The 21,934-nt window shown below is 41.3% G+C and overlaps 1 protein-coding gene across 1 annotated transcript in view; it reads right to left on the bottom strand.

Annotated features, from left to right (window-relative positions):
• Positions 1-21,934, bottom strand: part of TRPM5 (transient receptor potential cation channel subfamily M member 5) — a 462,539-nt gene that overhangs the window by 321,784 nt on the left and 118,821 nt on the right. Inside the window, exons 8-9 of the mRNA XM_069221458.1 lie at positions 18,181-18,299; positions 14,859-15,206 (exon numbers count right to left, since the gene is read on the bottom strand). Of these exons, the coding sequence (XP_069077559.1) occupies positions 14,859-15,206; positions 18,181-18,299 (467 nt within the window). The remainder of the gene's footprint in view (positions 1-14,858; positions 15,207-18,180; positions 18,300-21,934) is intronic.

Here is a 21,934-nt window from a genome sequence, read left to right as displayed (position 1 = left end):
TTGTGTTCAAGTGTGAGGATTTTTTTGAAACATTAATCCACCACTTTTAAGATCTCTATATTTGAAGTTTAGATATGGTGTTTTACCATTAGCTAAATTCACATTCTCCTGGTCGTCTGCTTGCAATAATTCCAAACTGTGTCCTTCATCTTGTATGGCAGAGGAATCGAAGGATCACCTCTTGATCACCTTTTGTGCTTTTTCCAGACCAGTATATTGGCCCATGGACACCGGATAAATGAATTAGGAATTTGTAAAACAGACACAAGAATGCACATAGCATTTGGGTTTTTTAAGTTTCTGCATGGGACATGGCTTTTAAGGTCTAAAACAATGGTAGGGACTAGCTCTTGTAATGTAGAACAAGAATCTGTGATTTTAATAGGCATTTTTAAACATTTTTTTTTTTTTTTGATCAACCACATCTGTTTGAGTTTTTTGGGTTTATTTGCTTTTTCTAGCTGTAACTTGTTGATGGATATTATTATCTGCTCTTGTCATGGGAAAGTTACCTAAAGGAAATTGGTATGTTCGATGATTTTTTGTCAGGAAACTTTCTTTTGATCACTCCCAACCGATGATACTAATGTCTAAATAATGTGCCTATACGATATCTAATCCTAAAATGGACAACATTCTTTTTTCTACTCCTCAGGCATACGTAATACTTTGAAGCTAGTGCACCTCACAGACAATATATCAATAATCCTGTTTATACTCTTGTGTCATATGTAATATTTTGAAGCTAGTACACCTTAGAGACACTGTATCAGTCTGTGACCTCTATTACTATCTCAACTACATGGTTGTTGGTACACATAATCCTAAAAGAAGTTACAGTATCCTTGACTCCATTCGTGTGCTATATATAATATGTTGAGCTAGTGCCCACTATGATATTGCACATATATATATATATATATATATATATATATATATATGTCATTGCATAGTTTATATATATACTTGATTAGATGCTTATGACTTTCATTTATCTATCACAATAGGTAAATATATATATATGTGTATATATATATATATATATATATATATATATATATATATATGGAAAACAGTTATTTTACATATTTGTACAAAGAAATACACATATATACATATAATCAATTGTAAATGTTTACATACACACAAGGACATGCAGTACATTGACTTTGTTTGAGTATGGTGGTTATGTAGGAAAGAGCCATCTCTTGAGTAGTCTTCTGAAGATAAGATAGTTATCCGTGGGGCTTATATTTGGGGGTAATGTATTCCAAAGCTTGGCTGCTTGAACAGAGTAAGCTGTACATCACATTGTCTTTTTCTTGATGGTGAGGTTTTGTGGCAAGGTGCCAATCTTGAACAGAAGTTCCTTTGTTGAATGATTTGGTAATTTTATTCCTGATGAAAAGCAACCTTGTTCCATGTATTGCTTTATGGGTGATACAAAGCAGCTTGAATCTGGAACTTCTGGCAACCGGTAACCAATGTAGGGCCCTCAAGACAGGGGAGATTTAGACTTGTGACTTTACATGTAGTAGTAGTCTGGCAGCAGATTTCTGAATCCATTGTAGTCTTTTCATAGTATAGAGATTAACCACGATAGAAGCCATTGGAGTAATCCAGTTTAAACAGTGCAAGAAAGATAGTAGCGTTGACCTTGTGTGGAAATCCCAGGAGGGGGGCAGAGTTTTCATGGTGATGAAGCTTGATCTTGCTAATTTGTCCACTTGGCATTCATTGTTACTTGGAGTTCGTGGTAATTCCAAGGTTTCTTACTTCCTTAGACATTTTAGGAGATGGTCCCAGATCATCAGGCCAGGCGCAGAGTGTGTAGGAACATTTCCAATCGCCACATGTGAGTATTTCCATTTTGGGAGCATTCTGTCTGAGATGGCCCCATGTCATCCTCTCACTTTGAAGTCAGAGAAAGAAAAGTAGACAAGCGCCCTCGGAAAACAGCACCTGACATTTGACCTCAGTTTATGAATGCACAGCAAATGTGATGAGATAAGAACAAAATTTAATGGTCTGTTTCCCGAAAGCGAGCACTCAGAATGATAATGTAAATAGGGTCTGGGCAAGGTAAGGTAGGAACTCAAGCTGAACAGCCTAAAACAACAAAACAGTAAATTGTATGAAGTATATAAATGTTATATATATATATATATATATATATATAAACAATGTGGTCAAAAGGTTGCTGGGAGGCGCACTCCACTGCCAGTGACAAGTGACGGAGAAGACCAATCTCGGAAATATTTTACAAACAAAAGATTTCACCGCACTCCAGGAGGTACAAATTCACATGTACTTATTGCAAGCAACAGCCACTGTTTCGACTCTCCAAGGAGTCTTGATCACGGTAAATGAGCCCCTCCTTTCTTTCTCTTTTCATTCCCAATATCTTCCCCACACTTGCAATGCATTCTGGGTATCGTAGTTTATACAAATCTAAAAATCTTTGCATTTTAATTAAAAACAAATAGACGTTATCTTTTAGACTTCATATACACTTCATTTCTTTCTAGCTATGTATGCAAATCATTTTTAGCAATATTTCTTAACCACTCATTGTCATTCAAAATTCTTCTTCTAGACAATACGCTCCACTCTATGTGAACTTTGTAGCTAATCAAGGGCATTGTTTGGTTACACAATAATTTCTCATCTTATACTCTTTTCATATTGGCTTCACATTTTATTACAGAATGTATTACTTATTTTTTACTTATTTTTTAGTGGTAGTAATTATTATGCCACATAATATCAGTTCAGACAGTAATAATGATAATTCTTTCTTCTGAATTGATTGATCTCTTCCACTGTTGGACCTCAGTAATACCAATATTTAAATGCCGGCTAAGTGCCTATCATATCTACCCATTGATTGTGCAACCTCCATTTATCTCTTTATCTCTGAATGAAATATGCCTTAACCCCCCTTTAACCACTCTAAATCATAAGTGAACATATAATTCTTCATCCATATTTAATCCATATGGTATTTTAGTGCGAAGCTGAATAAGATACCTACTTTACAGTTGTCGGAGCTTTAAAATTCTATCACCCCCCTCTCTCGTTCTGATTGATATGTGCTATACCAACAAATCGTAATCCTCTCCAATCCTTTGTGTGTCGTTTGGAAAAGTGTTTAGCCACAGCATAACTCAAATCCTGATTTGTTATGGCTCTAGTATGTTCTAAAATCCTTTTCTTCGGTGGACATATTGTACTACCAACGTATCTCAGGCCACATTCACATTCAAGCATATACACCACAAATTGGCTGTTACAAGTCATTGTTTGAGAGATATGTATTACCTTTCCTTTGTAATCTGTAAATGTTTTTGTGTTTCTCGGAATTTGACATACTTTACATTTATTGCATTTATAGAAACCCATAGCTTCATTATTCAACCAATTTTTCGCTATTGGTGCTACGTAATGACTGTTCACCAATATGTTCCTCAATGAGCATGACTTTCTATATGTTACTAGAGGTCCAGGGCCTATCTTTTGCGCAAGGTCTTGATCGCTTCTCAATATTTTCCAATGCTTTCTAAATATTTGCTTTATATTTTTACTTTCCTTGCTATATGTAAAGATTAAAAAGGGGAAACATCTTCATTAGTTGTCCCTTTTGTCAATGATTTCAAGGTTTCTTGTCGAGATATCTTTTTTGCTCTTTTTTCACCAAGATCAATGTTTGCTTGTAAATAACCACGGTGAATAAACTGTTTTTTCACCTTGGTAAATTGTTTTTCCGTTTCCTTGTCATTGGAACAAATGGAATGCTCCTCAACAATAGTTTGGGATGAAAACTACTCCCATGCAAAATGCTGTTCTAAACATAGTCGTATTTATCTGATTGTCTTCTATATGAACTCGAATGTCTAAAAAATCAATTAGTTTTTTTGTCAATATTATAAGTAAAACTTAGACCACAGACATGTTGATTCCAAATTTGAAAATAAGCACTGAAATCCTCTTTAGTACCATCCCAAATCAGAAACAAATCATCTATATAGCGTAGCCATAAGACTATCTTACCCAAATACTGTGAATGTTTCTCTTGCCATGCTATCTCCCTCTCCCAACAGCCCAACGTAAGATTCGCGTAGCTGGGAGAGAGAGAAATTCCCATGGCAGTTCCCCGCATTTGTTTGTACACAGTCTTGTAGAATGTAAAGATGTTATTATTTAGACACAATTCTAACATTCCCAAAAGCATTTCAGAATGTTTTTTCTCTTTAATATTTCTTTCTCTCAAAAAGAAATTTAATGCATTTACCCTCACCTCGTGTTTGATTGATGTGTATAACAATACTGAATCCACAGTCACTAAGCTATAGTTTGTGTGCCATTCAATACCCTCTATGGTCCTCAGGAAATCTCCTGTGTCTTTAATATAAGAACTAAGGTAAGAGACCAACAGAGCAATATAATAATCAACATATTTCATTATATTTTCAAACAATGATCCACACCCTGAAATAATTTGCCTTGCAGGAGGCTTTTTAAGGTTTTGTGAATCTTTGGAAGAAATTATATTGTAGGCAATATCGGATGATTAGGTCGCAAATATTTGAATTCTTCTTCATTAATCAATGATTCATTATGCCATTTCTCTAATTTATTCGGAACGAACTGTTGTATTTGATTAGTAGGATTGTTACGTAATTACTCATAGCTACCCTCATCCTTTAGTTGTCTCATTGCTTCTGTTACATAATCTCTATGATTTAATATCACAATATTGCCTTCCTTGTCAGCAGGTTTGATAATGATGTTGTCATTTTCAACAAGATGTTGTAGGGCTTTCTGTTCTATCACAGTTAAATTTTCACATTTCTGAGATGGTTTCATATATTGTAATTGCTCCAAGTCACTTATGACCATCTCATAAAATAAGTCCACTTTAATGCCTGGTGTTAATATAGGAAAAAATGTTGAGTTCGGTTTAAAATTACTGTATGGTGTGGGATTCTCCTTGTATTGTGGTTTCATTTTATTACTGTTTGAAGTGCTGCATAAATACTTCACACTTTGCCATTAAGTTAAGCCTGACTGCTCTATGCCAACCTACCAGATGATTCAGAACAGGTTAATTTGAGGTTTGCTTGTGATTTCACCCTGAGCAGCATTGTGGTTGCTGCTTGAGTAGGGTTGCACCCCCTCAACCAGTAACCCAATTTCTAACAAAAGTTTAATGTAAAATGTGCCCTTACAGATTCGGTGCCTGAAAAGTACTTTCAATGTAGCAGGTTAACTTCTCCATAGGAATGCATTGGAGTTAATAGTGAAATCAAATAATATTATCTCCACCTAAGAACCATTAAAAAGGTAATTCTTGGACTTTTTAAAACCGTTCTTGGAAATCCAATCTATTGGTAAACTTGGATTTGTACTAAATATTTTCAAAACAGTACTTTTAAAAATGTATGTTTTGCCTACCTAAAAGCCTTTGGAAGCCCTTTGGCATTTTATGCTATGTTACATTATGTCTATCTGTAAAGTGCACTATTACATGGTATTCTGGCACTAAGCAAATGTTTGTGCCTCACCCTGCCTAGGGTTGGTTGGTTAGTTGCAAAGCCAGATGTTTAGCTTCTTGTGGAATACAAGAATTGATTAGACTCTGATTGTTGGGGGGGGCATTCCACACTTTAGGAGTGATGTAAGAGAATGCCTGTCCTCCTGATTTGGTTTTGTATATGTGTGGAAGGTGTGCAAGAAGGAGTACTGAGAAGTGTCTTGGTAGTTAGGGGAAGGAGATGAGACTATTCTGGTAGGTGGGGCATAAGTTATATAGTTCCTGGAATTTGTGTGTGAGGAGTTTGAAATAAGCACCTTTCTGTTTTGGGATCCAGTGGAGCTCCCTCAAGTGTGGTGTGATATGAGTTCTGTGTGGAGGGTTGGAATACATCTGGCTGCTGAGAGCTGGATGATTTGTAGTCTTCTGTTGAGTTGCTAGTGATCCCGGCAAAGATGTTGTTCCTGTAGTGCAACTTGCAAGTGACTAAGTCATGAGTGAAGGTTTTTCAGGTGTTGCTTGGGAGCCATTTGAAGATGTTCTTTAGCAGCTTCAGGGTGCGGAAGCAGGATGCAGTGTCAGAGTTGACTTGTGATGTCATGTCCAGTTTGCTGTCAATTATGATTTTTAGGTTCCTGGAGTGGGTTCTGTGTGTTGGTCTGAGTTTGACCAGCCACTAATTGGAAGCCCATGGCAAGGTGTTCTTGCTGATGATCACTACTTCTGTCTTATCAGGGCTGAGCTTGAGACAGATGGCTTTCATTCAGTTAGCAACTTTGGTCATGCAGGCAGTGAACTTGTTTCCTGTTTTGGAAGTCTTGTTTGAGAGGGAAAGCATATTTTGCATGCTGCTAAGGATGCTGATGACGTGTGTGTAGTTGTTATTGGCTAGGCAGATCTTGTTTGCTTTGAAGAGGGTTGGATTGAGCAATGAACCTCCGCAGCTGAGTTTGCAGGTTTCTGAGGAATAAGGTGCAAGGCTGACAGCTTGTGGTCCATCAGTTAACAAGCAGTTCCAGCGGAGAACTGGTCCTTGGATGACAGTCTTGTGCATGTGCCTGATGAGGATGGGGTTTGAGACTTTGTCAAAAGCTGCAGAGAGCTTCAGGCCAATGAGGGCTGCTATGCCTCCTCTGTCAAGGTTCATGCATATTTCGTCTGTGGCAGTGATGACTGCTGGTTCTGTACTGTGGTTGAGCCTGAATCCAGACTGTATGGCTTTGAGGAACTGATGGTTGCTCAGGTTGTCATTCAGGAGTTGGTTGATTAGTTTCTATGAGACCTTGGCTGGGTATGGTAGGAGGGAGATTGGTTTGTATTAAAAGAGTGAGAGTTGGTTAGTGGAAGGTTTCTTGAGCAGGAGCATGACCATGGCATGTTTCCATTTCTCTGGGAATGTGGCTGATTTGATGGAGGCACTGATGATGGGTGTTAGTGCTTTATTTATCGGTATGAGTCCTTTGGTGAAGGCGTGGTGGAGGCAAGGGTCAGCTGTGGTCTCAGAGTGAACTGTCTTCATGATAGCGACAGTGTCAATGGTGGTCAAGGCAGGCTTCGACATCAGGGCTGATCCTTCGGCTGTAATGGGAAGTTGAGTTAAGACAGTGAAGGGGTCCAGTTGAGGGTCGACGTTGCAGTGTATGGCGGAGATTTCAGTTAGCTTGTTTCAAAGGTCGTGCAAGGGGATGATTTTGCTGAACATGGCAGGAGGCACAGTGAAGATTTTGATGATGTTGAAGGTTTCCTTGCTGCTATTGTGCCGGCATTGGTGTAGTCTACAAGAGCTGTGTGCTCAATATCCAGTATCTGTTGGTGTTAGCATGCTAGGGTGGATTTAAAGATGTCTAGATCTCTGGTGTCTTGACGTTTATTTGTGCCCCAGCTGCTTGCAGTGGCATTTCATCAGGCTGAATTCCTCTGAATATCAACTGGCCTGAGGCCAGCCTGTTGGGTTGTGTTTGAGAGGAGCCAGGGTGTTGGTGCATACAGTTATGCAGGTGTTGAGGTTGTTGATGACTCTCAGCACGTTGCTGGTGTGCTTAGGGTGGTGAGAAGATAGGACAGAAGCTCAACCCTTTTCTGTGATGCTTTTCCAGCTGCAGCAGGGGGGTCTGGTGGGGATACGTCTGTGGTGGTGTGGGATAGCAATACTGAATCTGACATGAGTGTGCAAGGTCACTTTTATAGTTGCTGGCTTGTCAACTGTGCTGTTGCTTATTGAGGAGAAAGTCAGGTCCAATAGGTGTCAATTGGTCTAGAAGGGTTCAGTAACAAACTGGGTGAGGCCAAGTTATAGCGTTTGGGTCAGTGGGGTCTTCTAGATGAAAGTTAAGGTCTCCACGGAGGATGAAGGTGCTGTATTTGTTGATAAGGGGGTAGCATGAAGTTGCTGACAAAACTGGAGCAGGGTCCTAATAGGCTGTATTTGAGGGTTCCACCAACTGATAAGTTGGCTGTGATGTATATCTTGAACATGATGTATTCCATGTGAGGGTGTGGGTGTAGGTGGCACAGCTGAAAGTGTCTTTGAATATGATGGCAACTATGTCTCTGGGCTTTTGCTGGCATACTTGCCTTGAGATCTTTTGGCCACCAAGATGTTTGTAGTAATGTGTGGTGCAGAGGTTGTGTTTATCCATATTTCTGTGAAATAGAGCAGATACAGAGCATGGTCATGCAGCAGTTCCCACATCTCTTAGCATGTTCATGAGCAAGTGGGTGTTGAGAAGCGGGCATTTGACTGTGGCATGGATGGTTGTTGGTCTATGTGAGTGTGAGCAGGTGGCTGGTTTGTGTAAGTGAATGGGGTGCTGGGTGGTGTTGGTGTGGGAGCTGGCTCCCTCATGTTGCATGGTGATGTGTGGCACCAGAGCAGTTAGCTGCGGCCAAGGTTGAGAGCATGGAAGTGCATGACAGGGCCCCAGTAGTTAAGGGGGGACCAGGGTTCCTGCCACCGGATGCAGTACAGGCACAAATGGGGATAGACAGGCTGCTTTTTGCACACGGTTGGCACGCTGCTGCTGTCAATAAGTAGGTGCGGGGAGGGGGAAGAAGTGCATTGGTGTTAGGTGGTGTGCAGATGGATGATGGGAAATTGGGGAAATTACAATTTCTTGCTTGCCTTCTTTTCTTAAAGACGGTTTTGTCAGCAATCCAGTGATTTGGCTTCCTGTGCAGATGCCTGATGAGAAATACGGTGAAAATCAGTTTTAAGTGACCACAGAAAAGCGGTTGCTCATTCCTCTGGCCAGACCTCTTGAACGGGCACAGGAGCTCTGCACATTGGAGGAAAGGTTCTGCCATCTAAGTTGTAGATAGAATGGGGAACAGTGGAATTGTTTATAATGGGGTACACAGAAACCTCTGCGAAATTAGGACGTGTTACCTCTGGTAACCTTATCCTTATTAGATAGGAAGGGGCCACAATTCAACCCCCACACAGGCTTGTGCCAGGCATAAATGTGACACCCCTGGACACCCTCTTCAGAACAATACTGGACCTGTGGAAGACCAAAGGACAGCCCCTGCTATTGAGAGCATGAGGAGCACTGAACCCTAAGGGCTGGACCTACACCCGATCTTCTCAGGACAAAGAAGTAAACTCCAAGGATCAGTTGGCTAGAAACGTTTTGTTAACGTTCTTGCCTCAAGAACTGTCAAGGTTCATGGCCAACCCTCCAGTCAATCCACTGAGAGTGCAGCGCCGGTGGGCCTGATTTCATCACAGCTCCCGCTATATCCTTCTCCACTGCAGTAAATCTGTTTCAGTGGGTCCAGTAGCATTCAAGATCTGACAACATCAAACCCTCTTTGGCTACAGCCTGCAGCCTTGCCCCTCTGAGGAAATCCTACTTCCAGAAAAGAGTAGAACTCCAAAAGTAGAAATATCATCTTGGTTCAGGAAGAGTGCTTTTTTGTGCTTTGGTGGAAATCTATTCAGTAATTTTGGAGAACTGAAGGTTACACATAATTGTACATTTCATGCCAAGGAGGATCCGTGGAGCAGACAGATCTCAAACTGAGATCTACTTGGCTGCCACCACCTCAACCACCAAGTGGTGACAGCCATCTTAAGACTCAGGATCCCATCTTTAGTCCTAAATAATGTAAAAGAAAGACATCAAGGGGCCGGTAGGTATGCACCCTGATCCCCTAGGCCTGGCGGTGGGCCCCAAAGGGACCTTGCCTCAGGCTAAAAATGTTCTTTTTTTTAATGTTGCTGAATATTCCTAGAGTTACATTTTTTTTGTTTGTTGTTAATTTTGCTGAATATTCCTGGAGGATCCAAGAATCTGTGGCAAAAGTAAAAAAAAGAAACCCGAAAGAAGTGCTGGCTTCTGCGTTTCTTATTAAAAATCACCTGGGGTGGACTAGGGACAGGTGAAACGGGGAAAACACGTCTTTTTTAAGGGGGGTGCATTTTCAGCCTCAGAGAACCCATCCCGAGGGACCCAGAGTATGTTTTAAGGGGAGGGGGTTCACTACCCTAGACCATTTCTGGCCGAGGACTCCATCCCTTGGGGACACGAAGTATATTTTAAGTAGAGGGGGGCACGCAGGTCCCCTCTTCAGGACAGTTTTTTTTTCCCCTGGGACACCATGCCCCAGGGCCTGAAGTTTATTTTAAGACAAGGGCTGCCCCTCCCAGAGCCTTTTAAAAGGCTCTGGAGACCCTAACCCCAGGGCTGCTGTTTACATTTAAATGGCACGACCCCCTCCCTAATCCTTATATGGTCCCAGGGACCTCATTCCCCCCGGCTGGCTCACTTACTGTGTCCTGGGGAGCCCACCCCTTGGACACAGCAGTTTCCCTTCCTACACACACGCGGGCAGGGAATCTTGCGTTTACTCCCACCTGGAGGGAGTATTTTTAAATCTCCTGCCAAACGGGAGCAAACACAAAGGGGGTTATTCTAACTTTGGAGGAGTGTTAATCCGTCCCAAAAGTGACGGTAAAGTGACGGATATACCACCAGCCGTATTACGAGTTCCATAGGATATAATGGACTCGTAATACGGCTGGTGGTAAATCCGTCACTTTTCCGTCACTTTTGGGACGGATTACCACCTCCTCCAAAGTTAGAATAACCCCCAAAGTCTGCTCCTAGCAGGTGGGAGCTCCAAAAATGATCCTGCGAACTGGGAGCAGACTTGTATTCTGTTTCCCTGTCAGCACTGATGTGGGCAGGAAAATAGAAAAATATATTGCTTCTGTCCAGCGAGAGCAGCATAAATACCTCAGATTGAGCGTGGCCTTTGAATGAGGTATGCAGTGGTCCTCCTGTGGGAAGCATACTATGGGACTGTGCAAACATCACTGAGTTGAAGACTTTATAATGTATGGGTGACTCACTTACAAATGGTTCAAGGGGCATTATTTACTTTAAAAAAGCAATGCAGGTCTTTTCCGGGAAACATTTTCTGACTTGCGGATAACTCAGGAAACAAATACCCCCACCCCTCATTATAGAGGACAGAGTACCACAAAGGACAGTGCTCTCTCCTGCGCCTCGGTAATGAACTCACACTGACGAAACATTCACATTGTTGACATTTGGCAAGAGCTATTACAGTGAAGGGAAAAGAGTCATGAAAATATAAGCTGCTGCCTTTAGAAAGCTCTAATTATCAACCTAGCACTATACAAATCAAATGCATAAACAAAATTGCAAATATTACCTTAAACCTATCTCTCAACTCAACACACACCCCTTCTGTCACTTGGGGAAGGTAGAGACGAAATGTGAACGAAAGAGTATGGGCCTCATTGACGAGGCCCTAGCGGCACACTGCGCCACTGGAGTCTTAGAAAAAAGTATGCTCCGGTAGCATAGTGGGCCAGCCCACATTTACAAGGCTACACAAAGGCAACTTGAGTGGCTTTTCATGGCCTTGTATATATGGATCCCTTTCACGCATAACACTGCTTGAACAGGGCATTCCATGGGTGTTGCTTGGTGTGTTCCCCCGTAACACCCATGGAACCCGAAGTGTTGGAGGGTGGGTCATTAGTTGTGTGGCCTGCACAAGTAATGGATCTGCACTCAACCTTCAATGGGAACCAAACACCTCATGGTAGCGCTTGACTCTCATAGTGTAGCGTTGCAGAGCAGTCCAAGGCTTACACAAAGGAGGTGGTGTGGGCTAGTAATCACTATACACGAGCATACAGGAATAACATTCAATAAATGACTGATAAAGTAAAGTACATTTATTACACACACACTACTCCTCAATACTATGCAACAATTTACATATATACACATGATGGATGACATTGCATAATCATTATTACCTCTCCTAAACCAACAACCTACATGGCAGAACATTCACTTGTAGTCCAATGCAATATTTGACTGTAACTTGGGAGCACCGGATTCTGGCAAAAAAGTACAACAAGGAACGTGCCTAAGCAGGCTGGAGTGGTTGGCCTTGCTAGGATTACTTTTAGCATGATCTAGCAGTCTACCCACACCTCTGAAGGGTGTGGGTCAAGGTTCATCATAATCCACATTGATTATTCAACATAAAAATGATGCACAGTTGACACAGTCCCTAAAGAACATCACTTGGTTGTTAACCCGAGTGTAATACTATATTTCTCCACTAGAGAGTATCTTTACAGTATAAAACACATTTAGCATAACGTGCTATCATTTGAACCATAGTCATCTATAATTACAGCCATTCACCCCTAGAGGGTTCTCACCATTATATCAATCCTATTGTTATCACCATCCAGGCCACAATGATTGCAGGCATGATCTTCACCCCTAAAGGGCATGGTTCTGTCACCCTGAAACAAAAGTTCCAGCTGGGAATTGGTTAAAAGCATGTTGGAACCCTTGGAGGATTACCATTTTCAAGTCCCATCCAACCTAGGGTGGGGACACCAAATTTTCTGTTGGAGGGAGGCTACACTGCTCCTGCAGCTCCCCCAATCCATTGGCTTTCTGTTGGCAACGACCCCATTATCCTGGGTCCACCACAACCTGGGAAAGGGGTAAAAATGTTGTGCCTCGCAAGGCATTATGGGGCGCTCCCTCTGGAGTAGGCATACTTAATTAGCGGCACTCCTGGTGAGCTGGGGACAGCTACTTTGCTTTTATTTTTATTGTCCTTTTCATGCGGACTCGTGCTACATTCTGCTTTCTCCTGAGGTGTCCGGTCCCACCTGAACACCCCACGGGGTGCTGCCTCATTGGGAGCAGCTCGGGGAGCCCCCATCTGGCTGCATGCGCTGGCTCCTCCAGCCTCCAGCCTCAGTTCAGTCTGCCTGCTTCTGTGGCCAAACATGTGCAGTGGCACCGCTCCCATGGGACACAGGCACTGGGAGCGGGGGGAGGCGGGCCACACAGGGGTGTGCAGTGGCAACCCCCCCCATCCTTCTCGCTGCTCCAGGGGCCCAGGGATGGGTCCTGGGCCCCATCCTTTTTCAGGACCTTCTCGGGGAGAGTGACGGTGCTCCCCAGCTTTACTTCAACCACCACTCCCCCCCACTGCCAGCAGCCACCTTTGCGGGGTCCCCCAGCTTATCTTCTTTGCAGGGCCCCAGCATGGGTCTGGGGCCCCTCTTCCATCTTCACAGGGAGCGCAACAGTGCTCCCTGGCTTTGCTTTGGGGATGTAGCCCTGCCCACATCTTCACTCCCTGGTTTGCTTTGGATGCTCAGAACCCTGGGATGGGCACAAGAGCACCTTCAGAATTGAGGTGGAGGTGTCTGACGGTGCCCCCACATTTTGACCAGTGGGCTGGTTGTGTCTGGCCCCAGGATGAGGACTGAGGTCCCTCCTTCTGCAACAAGGTGCACTCCTCTTTTTCTTGGGGTCAGCCCCCAGGCCCTGACCCAACCCAGGGGCACAGAGCAGTAGTGGAGCCACATGCTGATCGCTCCAGAAAGGTCAAAGGTTGCAGACCTTCTGTCAGCCATAACTTGAGCCCCCGTGGTTCGTTTTGGAACATCTTGATGTCATTTCACTCCTGGTGGCGAGCCCTTGCCACCAGCAGCACTTTCCTCTGGTCTTCTGGCCTCAAAGACCCCCAACCTGGTTATGGAGCCAGTCCCACTGACTCCCTGCACCATCCTTTCATTTGGGTGCCTTCTTTTCTTCTGTGCAGCATGCTTTCCTTGTGACATATCCCAGTCTTTCCCATATGTGATCCTCAGGTGATGCAAGGGGGGCAACTTACTTGGCCCTGGTATGCATCTCTCCGGGTCTGGTCATTCAGGGGCAAAGGCCTTCATTCTGCAGCACATATAGAAAAAGGAGACAAATCATCCCCACAACGCAGGCACTCTTGCACCATGCGCATGTTATTATATCATGATGTCTGTGTAGGAGTTTGTCTGATTCGATTATTAAGTGCAACATTGAATTCTCTTAAATGTTTTTGGGTGAAGCCTTTGGCACTGAGTAAAGAGTAATCGGTTTATTGCTATGCACATAAGGTGTCCTCGTGTATTATAACATGCTCCTTACACCTACGTCAGTGTGTGATACTACTTTGAGTGTTGCATTGTCCTGTTATGTGTTTTTTGCCCCAGAGAACATGAATTCCATTCATGTGTTATTATTCTGTGCATAATTCCTGATATTCTACAAGCACTCTTTGGATTCAATATATGCTGTACTTTGGCTCAGAGCATTTTGTGTACTTCCTCCAGAAAGTACCCTGTGACAATTCTCTTGGTATTTAGGAAAAGCTGCCTGTAGTGGGCCCCCCTCCCTTCTCCGCAATCTTATTACGTCTGAACCCTTTGATCAACCCACAAGAAATTTAGCACGCTATAGTAATAAGTTCAGAGGACAACAGAGATTTTTCCATTACATCCAACTCTAAATTGGACCCTTATTGTTATCTGCAGGTGTAACATAGAGCTAATGTTTTCATTTATGACACATAGGACTTCTATGTTTTAACACATATTTTAAGTTTTACAACACTGTCCTATTACAGTGTCAATATGTTCAAACCTTTCCTTTTATTGTGTCCAATCTTTTTAATTTTCTATATGTACAAGCATGGATCTTTATTTTAATTTACAATTTGACTGTAAACTGGAGAATATCATCTTCGTATTGTGGTCACAGCATACACGTTTATAAAGAAATGAACAACTGGATTAGAATAAACAGTTCCTAATGGAAATATAATATACAATTGATCCAGAATATGATATCCATTAAAGGCACTCGCTCTAACTTCACAATGGCAGTTGCTCAACCCGTTATTGAGGGGGATATAAACACTATTATCATCTAACATAGCAATTTACAGTCATAAATGTGACAGGAAAAGAGACAAAATAACCTATATGACTTACATGTCTCTGCTTGCCTCCTGGCTTAATTTCATGATAAAAACCTTTGCAGGCATCGTGGAGAAAATCCTTAAGAACTCGTGATACTTCATAAAGAGTGAAGACTGGCTGAACACCTGTAGAGTCCTTGTGCTGGTTACAGAGACCACCTATGGTTGGTTTATGCTCTTCGTGTTTCTTTAATAAGAGCTCATAGAGGAGTGACTTCTGAGACACGGAGCTGTATAGATCTTGCAGTCGGCCATATGTTAGAAAGTCATACATGTTTGCACCATTATCAATGAATAGCTTGACAAATTCAGGTTTATCATTCACCAGAGCATCCATCAGTACCTCCTCCAGATCACATGGCTGTAGTCAATGAAAATTAAAATTAGTATTCATTTCCTTTACAAATTACAAACATACAAAATTATGGGTTCCCCATGCCACTTTAGTATGTTTACCTGCCTACATAGAATTCCAAATATAAAGTCTAATCCCTTACAGCACATATGAAAAACTACAATACCACAAGTTTTAATGAGCTGCATATCAATTTTTTTCATGATTGAAAGATTTGTGTTAAATTAATAACATTAAACAATTTTTAGGAATTCGTTTATCCTCCTCCATCTGCCCAAAACCCTTGCATAAGAAGAGCTAGATCTCAAGTTGCTCTCATGTGGCTGGTCCACATTCTGGGGTATGCCCTAAAATTAGTAGCAAAAGGCCTGAGGTTTTAATAAGATACGGATCATTATTCTGCACTCCAAAATAAAACAATTTAGCAATGGCATCAATCTATTGCTGCTCATTCTCAAGAAAGTTCTCCTGCTTCTGCAAACTGATCACTTTCTGGATGTAAACGGAGCTCTGATTATAAGCACCTTTTTTCATGATCTTATTTACACTGAGCTTCCTGACAAGTTCACTTTACATACTGCAAAGACTGCAGAACAAGGTGCTAAGAATATGCCCCAATCATTGTAAAATGACCATGGAAATCCAGCCTTGAAAGCTCTCCTTTGGCCTCTGTCCCATTAGGAATTATATTGAAACTACTCAGTACCATATATAGACCTGCTGGAGTAAAGGCCCAGAGAACATGCCGAAACAAGGGTACCAGTGTATGCCAACGAGGAATCTACAGTCAGACAATAGACATTCAATGAAGTTTCAAACTTAGGAGGAAGCCCCTGGGAATTTAGGACTCAGGGATGCCCTGAATCATACTATGAGCTGGAGCTCCAGGAAATGCCTGAAAACTGACCTTTAACTTGGGACCCACAATGGAAGCGGTTTGGACTAATAATAACAGATGGGCCCCGCCACATCCGGTTGATTAACTACCCTTAAAGAAGTTGTTCATAACTTTTTTGAACTTTCCAGCACTCTTTTTACAATATGTTTTTTTATATGTTATTGTGATGTGTTTATGCAAGTACTTTGTTGACCTTCCTGTAAACACTGGGAAAAACGACTTCCCACTCTATTACCTCTATACCTATTTTAGTACGAAAGAATGATTTTCTAGAGATCTTGAAGTAATAAAACATCTAGTTCGTAAAAATAGACAAAAAGGATTGAGCATTACTGAAGTATAGGTAAACAGGACTACTGTTATGTGTGCTATCCTCTTTGCCTTAAGGGTCAACTATTGTAGAAAAACACAGCAGCTGCAAAATCTTACAGTGATGTTCTCCATTCTCCATGATCTTTAATCATTCAATTTACCAGAAACGACTATCTGCCTTCCCTATTCCCATGCTGTATAACAAGGACTCTGAAAGGGTATCACCCTAATGTTCAGCTCAGTCCAATCAACCAGGAAGATAATTTGTTCTCTGTAAATTCATCATATTAATTACTGAGCCTCTTCATTGCCACCAATGTTAAAGAGTTTTCCCTGAACTAGCCAGCCTTGCTATCTAAAGAGGGGTCCTCTTTCTTTCCCCTACCTCTAGAAGGAAATAATGTGGTACAGTAAATCCCCAGTTTTCCACGTATATATTAAAGTACTGGAACCATTAAGTCCTACAGACAGCTGCGCTTAAGACCTAAACATCGCGTGTGGAACATTTGGTAAATTTTAACCTAGTTCTCTTGTTTTGTACCAATGCTTACTTGCTAACCGATTTCGTAGGGAGTCTCATATTTGATTTGTAATCGCTGATTTTTTAGAACATCAGAGGTCTGGTCAAAGATTGTCAGTTCTTGAGGTCAAAATATCATGTCAGATTACATGTGAGCATAAATAGTTGTCTTATTTTGACAAATGCATATGTATAATATTCACCAGTTAATTCATTGCCAAACATGATTCCAAGGAACCTAATGAAATGGTGGGGCCTGATCTCGTATGGGTGACCCAATTGCAATGTATTGTGTATTGTGGTCCAAGGAATATACTCTAAAGTAGTGGGCAAGCTGACAAACTGCTGTGCAACAAAGGAAGTGTCTCTGCCCACCCTACAGCATCACACCTGCCCTATTATGCACAGCCTACCACTTTGATAGGCCTTTTGTGATGAGTTACTTTCCTGACACAGCAGGAGCAGTTTCATAAAAATTGCAATTCCAGGTTTGTCAAGATGGCCGGCTCAACTTTTCTTTTTGTTTCACAGAAACACCCCCAAAAGCAGGAGGCAGGGTAGAGTTTACTCCTGTGTGAGGGCCACTTCTGCTGTGATTTCTACACCCAGGCACAAAAAATAAACTTCAGAAGCTCTGGATTAAATAGAGCAGGCTTTCCAACATTCATTAGCTTGTGCACCACCGGCTTAATGTTCGGAGGAGACTGATGGGTCTGCCGTAAGAAACCTGGCCGTGAGCCCACCTCTGAATGTGGTGGGGAAAGATCCGGTGTGGCAATTGGGAGGCCCACTGACTTATATTGGTTCTCCTGCTCCACCAAACACTACAATATGTCCTGATAATTAATTGCTGGGGCTTTTCAGAGTAAGTTAATTTACTTGCATCCAAACAAATGTTTTTCAGGCATTTATTCATGATGTGTCTATTAGTAGAGTGTAACCCTTCCCACCACATACTTCCAGGGACACACATGCCTGCAAATCCTCTTCAAAGAGATACGACTGCAGCGTTTAAAGCTGCCTCTAGATAGTGCATGTGAACATATATCTTTTTTAATAGCGACGAGAGGTAGGTCAAAACTGCATCCCTTATTTCCCTTTAACCGGGCAGGTGACGAGATGTATGTAAGGAGGTCAAAAAAGTAACATTAATAATAATTGAACATACTACTATAAAGAATGTTGCTTTTTGTCACTTATCAAGGATTCTAAGAAATTGATGTCATCGTAAAGAGAAGTACTTGACTTACTTTCCATTCTACGTCTCCATTGAAAATTTCACTTTTTGCAATGTCCACTCTGTTCCAAGCCACAGCAAGTTTAAGTTCATCTAGGTATTCCTGAGCTTCCTGGCTTTGACTCTTGCAAGCTATTGATAAATAAATAATCAATATACTTAATCAGCCCAAGCTTATATAGAACTGATTAAATGAAAGTACACAATTAAACAAAAATCACAGGTAAGGAAATAAAGGTAAGAGAGAGGTACGTTTTCAAAATGTAATCAGGGGTACGCTCAGTTTGAGCAAATATATATTTATAAGCGGATTGTATGTGTAATGAAGTTTCTAACTCTGTAGTTCATGTGATCAGCTAAGAGCCCTGTCAGCAAAAATATCTGTCCTTCTTACATACAGAAGGAAACCTGCCATGAGGCATGACTCTGTTATCGAAGCACTACGTGCACAAAATCTCCGATCAATTATAAATGTACATGCGTCAAAGACTGCTCCCATCAACAATTAGTCAGACACTGGGCCAGACCACAAACCATTTTAGACTGGCGCCTTTTCATGCCAGTGATAGTAAGCTATGGCAGTGGAAACACTGCAGACCTACAAACTCACACAGTGCCACAGTGTGACACACAATATTGGCTAACTTCACACTGTCACCCGGGGAGGAGCCAATATCACACAGTGGCAGGGAAAACTAGCCGAGAACCACTGTAAATGGTGGTTTCCATGTCATTTTGGAGGCTTTTAACTGCTGATGTCCATTTATAGGTCTGAAAACACCCCAGGACATCAGCAACAGCCTTGGCAAGCTGTTCCTTTCAGAGGAGGGGGGTTGGAGCTGGAGCAAAAGTGCCTCTTAGGTGCTTTTCAGCACTCCAGGCCCTCCCCCTCCTCACAATGGGATTTTTGTTGAAGTTGGCAGGTTTGAAACACGTTTTGCCCCCAGTTTATGGAAACAGATTTCTAGAGGCAGTAAAAATAATATGTGTGTTCATACTTGTTGTGGAACATTGTCTTGTGCTTGTGATGAGTTATGTTCTTCTTTTCTGCTGCTGTGTTTTTGTGCTACATTTTTACATTGTGCTCTTGAGATTTTGTGTGGCATAATTGCAATATTATATTATTGTGCTTCAGTTGGTTATGACTGCTTTGATGTGTTACTCACAGTTATGTTTTTTTCAATTGTTTTTGTATGTCGTGTTATATATGTTATTTGGATATGTTCTCCTGTTTACTATAGATATATCATAATTGGCACTAATTGTCTCCTACCATAGAGGTGAAACAGGCTGCTTTGTGTATTACAGTATTAGATTACGTCCCTGCAGCCTTTGAGTAAAAACGAATTTCTTCCCCTGCACAGGCTATACTGTCACTTCATTCTTCTGTTTTATTCTTCTTATTATTTTATCCCTTCATGTGGCACAGATTACATGTTAAAACAAAGGGGGGCTGAGGACTGGATTCATGGAGCCATATAGTGGTTGTAAAGCCTGCAATACGCTAAATGACAGGTTTTGCTACTGTTAAGTGGTTTATACAAATGTACTTAACTTATTTTGAGATTCTGTAAGTGGTTACCAAATCGCAAAATGGGTTTAGAAATACATTTCAATTTGCAATTTGGAAGGGTGCTTTTAGAGCGTCTTTTGCCAATTCAGATTCACAATGCTATGTATTAATGGTTTGCAACCACAATTTTAGTCACAAACCATTGACAGGTACCCACTCCTCAAACGAGGTATCTCAAGTAACTATAGCTCGTGTCCTATGGTTACTGAAACTGAAGCCCTCGCCATGCACTGCTAATTACCCCACATATTACATTACTCATGACATCGTCTATGACTTCAATGATAATAGCACTGCAAAATTTGCAATTAAATTATTGATGGGAAAACTGGGCAGTGGGGGCACGGGTTATAATTATTTGAGGAAACTCTAATTGGTGATTTTTTTTTTGTTTTTTTTTTAAATGTTAAGTTGTTACTGAACATTGCACCTAACTATAACATTACTTTAACCTATGTTTTTTAAATTAATATATATATATATATATGCATATATATATATATATATATATATATATATATATATATATCATATTATGTAATTTATGAAAAATATTCAAATACAAAATAATATATCTAAAATAAATATACAAATTATTACTATCCTTTAAAAAACACAAATAAACATATTGTTTAACAAATTCAAAAAATTACATTAAAACATTAACATAAAAGATAAAATTAACAAATAAATATATAAGAAATCATCTATGAAATGTAATTTTAAGAATACAATGAATGTAGAAAACATTTTAATTAACGGGAACTAAATGATCTTTTTATAAATAAATATTTATATACATACATATATATGTGTGTGTGTGTATATATATATATATATATATATATATGTATATATATATATATATATATATATATATATATATATATATATATATATATATATATATTTCACTGAAAAAACAAAAGGTTATAGGGATGTTACAGTTAGGAAATGGAATTAAAACAAACCTTAGAAATTCACTTAAAAACAAAGGTTACAGGGATGTTATATTAGGTTCAGATTTTACACGCACAAAACCATAGAAATTCAGTTGTTATAGTTACATTTAAGTAAGTATAATTCATGCCTTAATGTAACTAGAACTTGTGCCCTCGCCATGCATTGTTTTCTCATCAATAATTTTACTGCAAATGTTACAGTGATCTTATCAATGCTGTCATAGAAGATGCCATGAGTGATGTAATATCTGGGGTAATTAGCAGTGCATGGCAAGTGCACATCTTATACTGTAGTTACCTTAGGGCATGAGTTATAGTTACTTCAAAATGGTTCTAACTAGAACACCTAGATCTTGATTTCTATGGTTTTGTGTGTGTAATATCTGAACTTAACTACAACACCCCTGTAACCTTTGCTTTTTAGTGAAGTTCTAAGGTGTTTTAAAGTTCGATTTCCTAACTATAACGTCCCTGTAAACTTTCATTTTTTCAGTGAATTTCTAGAATTTTCACAGAGGCTGGGAGGAGCTGGAAGCAGAGCCTGGCCTCGAATTGTGCTACCCCCAACCAAGCTGGTTGCTCCTGCCCGCCCCTCCTGCTTGACTTCCACCATCCAAGTTCATGCCCCTGCTACCTCATTACAGCCCTGTGTGGCCGTTGTTCTGCCACTGCCCTTCCTGCCTGCCCTGAACAGTTAGCTTGCTGTCCCATCCACCTCCTCCCCAGCCTCTGTTGCCTAGTCCATGCACCAGACTCATCCCCCATGCCCTGCATGGTCTGATGTGCTGCCACTTCCCTCCATTTAGCTTGATGTTCCTGCCCACTCCCCCTGCCCTCCATTGCCTAATTCTATGCCCAATCATTGCCCCCCTGCTTATCCTCTGTGCTCAGCTTGCCGACTCTACCCTCCTTCCCCCTGCCCTCCAATGTCTGTGTGCTTGCCCCTGCTCCCTCCTGTTTGCTCACCATGTTCCATGGACCTGCCACTGCCCCTCCTATTTACTTTGAGTGTTCTGTTGAGCTGTCACTGCCCCCCCCATCTGCCTAACATGGTCATTCTCTGTTTTTCTGCAAATCCTTCCCCTGCCTACCCCCGTGGTCTGTTTTGAAGCGTCTTCCCCTGCCCTCTCTTGTCTGTGTCCCTACCCATCCCTCTGTCATCCTAGGTTGTTTGTGAATGCCCCTGCCCCCTCCCTCTTGCCCACCATGGCTTTTGTGCTTACACTAACCCT

The sequence above is a fragment of the Pleurodeles waltl genome, chromosome 3_1 (assembly GCF_031143425.1).
Source record: "Pleurodeles waltl isolate 20211129_DDA chromosome 3_1, aPleWal1.hap1.20221129, whole genome shotgun sequence".
Lineage (NCBI taxonomy): Eukaryota > Metazoa > Chordata > Amphibia > Caudata > Salamandridae > Pleurodeles > Pleurodeles waltl.
This window is presented reverse-complemented; position numbering and strand designations above follow the sequence as displayed.